At 39.7% G+C, this 2,006-nt stretch overlaps 1 protein-coding gene across 1 annotated transcript in view; it reads right to left on the reverse strand.

Annotated features, from left to right (window-relative positions):
* Nucleotides 1–2,006, reverse strand: part of snx9b (sorting nexin 9b) — a 74,642-nt gene continuing 72,636 nt past the window's right edge. The window contains exon 18 of the mRNA XM_061986970.2: nt 1–772. Coding sequence (XP_061842954.2) covers nt 725–772 — 48 coding nt within the window. The 3' untranslated portion in view covers nt 1–724. The remainder of the gene's footprint in view (nt 773–2,006) is intronic.

Below are 2,006 nucleotides of genomic sequence, written 5' to 3' on the forward strand. Positions count from 1 at the left end.
TGATAGAATAGTGTATTTATTATTTATACGTACGCTCACCTGACACTTCATGAGGCACGCGTGTACAAATAAAGAGCCTTCATTCACACAACAAACGTCTGTTTGCTTTGATATTTATCAAACGGCAAGTACAATCTTTGCGCCTGTCCGCGTGCTCATTAAATATTTCGACATAAATTTGGGTATCATGTGATAATAAAAACGCGGGTGAACACAAAAGTCGATTGAAAGCAAAAACAAATTGCATAATCTGTAGCTCCGCCCTCTTACATGTCCTTCATAATAAAACACAGAGTCAACATGTGTGGATTCTCCTGAAATGTAAACCAATGCAGAAATTGAAATAAGGCACAGGGGGGGGGGGGTACAACAGGAAGGGGCGGGGCTTCCTGGTGACGTGAAGAAAGAAAAGGCACAGGATGCTTCCTTTGAGTGACAGGACGTATCAAACACGGGTATGATATTAATCACTACAAATAAATTGTCGTTTTGCTTGACACAAACCTTCGGTTGTGTAACACGTTGCGTGTTTTGTTCCCGTCTCTTTCTTTAAAAAGAGTGTGTGTGTGTGTGTCGTCATCCGCAATCGCTCACTGCTGCGGTTTAAAGCGTCAGAACGGACGTGAGAAACTTTCATTAGAAAAAAGAAGAAAAGAAAGGTAGAAAACAAGCAGTTTAGTGAGAATATTTGGGGTGTGGTGCTCTTGTTGTGGCTCCTGGACCGTCACATGGTGGTGAACTGACCGTGGGCTTGTCTCAGCTTTGCAGCAATCTGCGGGTTCAAAGAAGACCAGCATCTTATTTTGCATCGTTTAAGTGTAGCTTCTATTAACACTACACAAATTAAACTAGCATTTTCTTCAGAGTAGTCACTGTACAGCTAGTAGAAGAGTATTGATTTAATATCCACTTAACAAATCCTTTGACAGCGCTTGTAAGTCAAATTACTCAAACAGTCCTGGACACACCTTCTCCTCATTCAATGTGTTTTCTTTATTTTCATGACTATTTACATTGTAGATTGTCACATCAAAACTATGAGTGAACACATGTGGAGTTATGTAATTAACAAAAAAAAGGTGAAATAACTGAAAATATTCTACTTTCTTCAAAATAGCCACCCTTTGCTCTGATCACTGCTTTGCACACTCTTGGCATTCTCTTCATGAGCTCCAAGAGGTAGTCACCCGAAATGGTTTTAACTTCAAGCTCATCAAGAGAACGCCAAGAGTGTGCAAAGCAGTAATCAGCAATGGTGGCTATTTTGAAGAAACTAACTTCAGTTATTTCACCTTCTTTGTTAAGTACATAACTCCACATGTGTTCATTCATAGTTTTGATGCCTTCAGTGACAATCTACAATGTAAATAGTCATGAAAATAAAGAAAACACATTGAATGAGGAGAAGGTGTGTCCAAACTTTTGGTCTGTACTGTATATCAAATAAATGTTCCCCCATTGAAATGCCATTAATCTGTAATAGTTATATATATATATATATATAAATATATATATATATATGTATGTGTGGGAAAAAAATCACAAGACTATTTCATCTCTACAGGCCTGTTTCATGAGGGGGGGTTCCCTCAATCATCAGGAGATTTTAATGGGAGCATTCGCATACCATGGTTTATATAGGGCACAGAGTGGGTGGGTACAGGCTGGCGTAGGGGCGTGGTGATTGGCTCATGTGTTACCTAGGAGGTGTTTCCGTCTGTGGCGGCATGCTGATACAATTTCGCTGCGCTTGTTGAGGGATGACAGGTCTGGGCGGTAAATAATAAACAGTTTCTCTTTCAAGCATAGGTTGCATCTTTTATTACCACTATTGTAAGGTGTGCTGGATGCAAGAATTTGCCATGTTATTGAATATTCAACATTATTGTCTTTGAGGTCCCAAATGTGTTTGCTGAGTTCTGTGGTATTCCGCAGGTTTTGGTTCCTGAAAGAAGCCTTGTGATTGTTCCATCTGGTTTTGAACTCTCCCTCGGTTAATCCTACAT

Source organism: Nerophis lumbriciformis, linkage group LG26, assembly GCF_033978685.3.
Source record: "Nerophis lumbriciformis linkage group LG26, RoL_Nlum_v2.1, whole genome shotgun sequence".
NCBI classification, from domain to species: Eukaryota; Metazoa; Chordata; class Actinopteri; order Syngnathiformes; family Syngnathidae; genus Nerophis; species Nerophis lumbriciformis.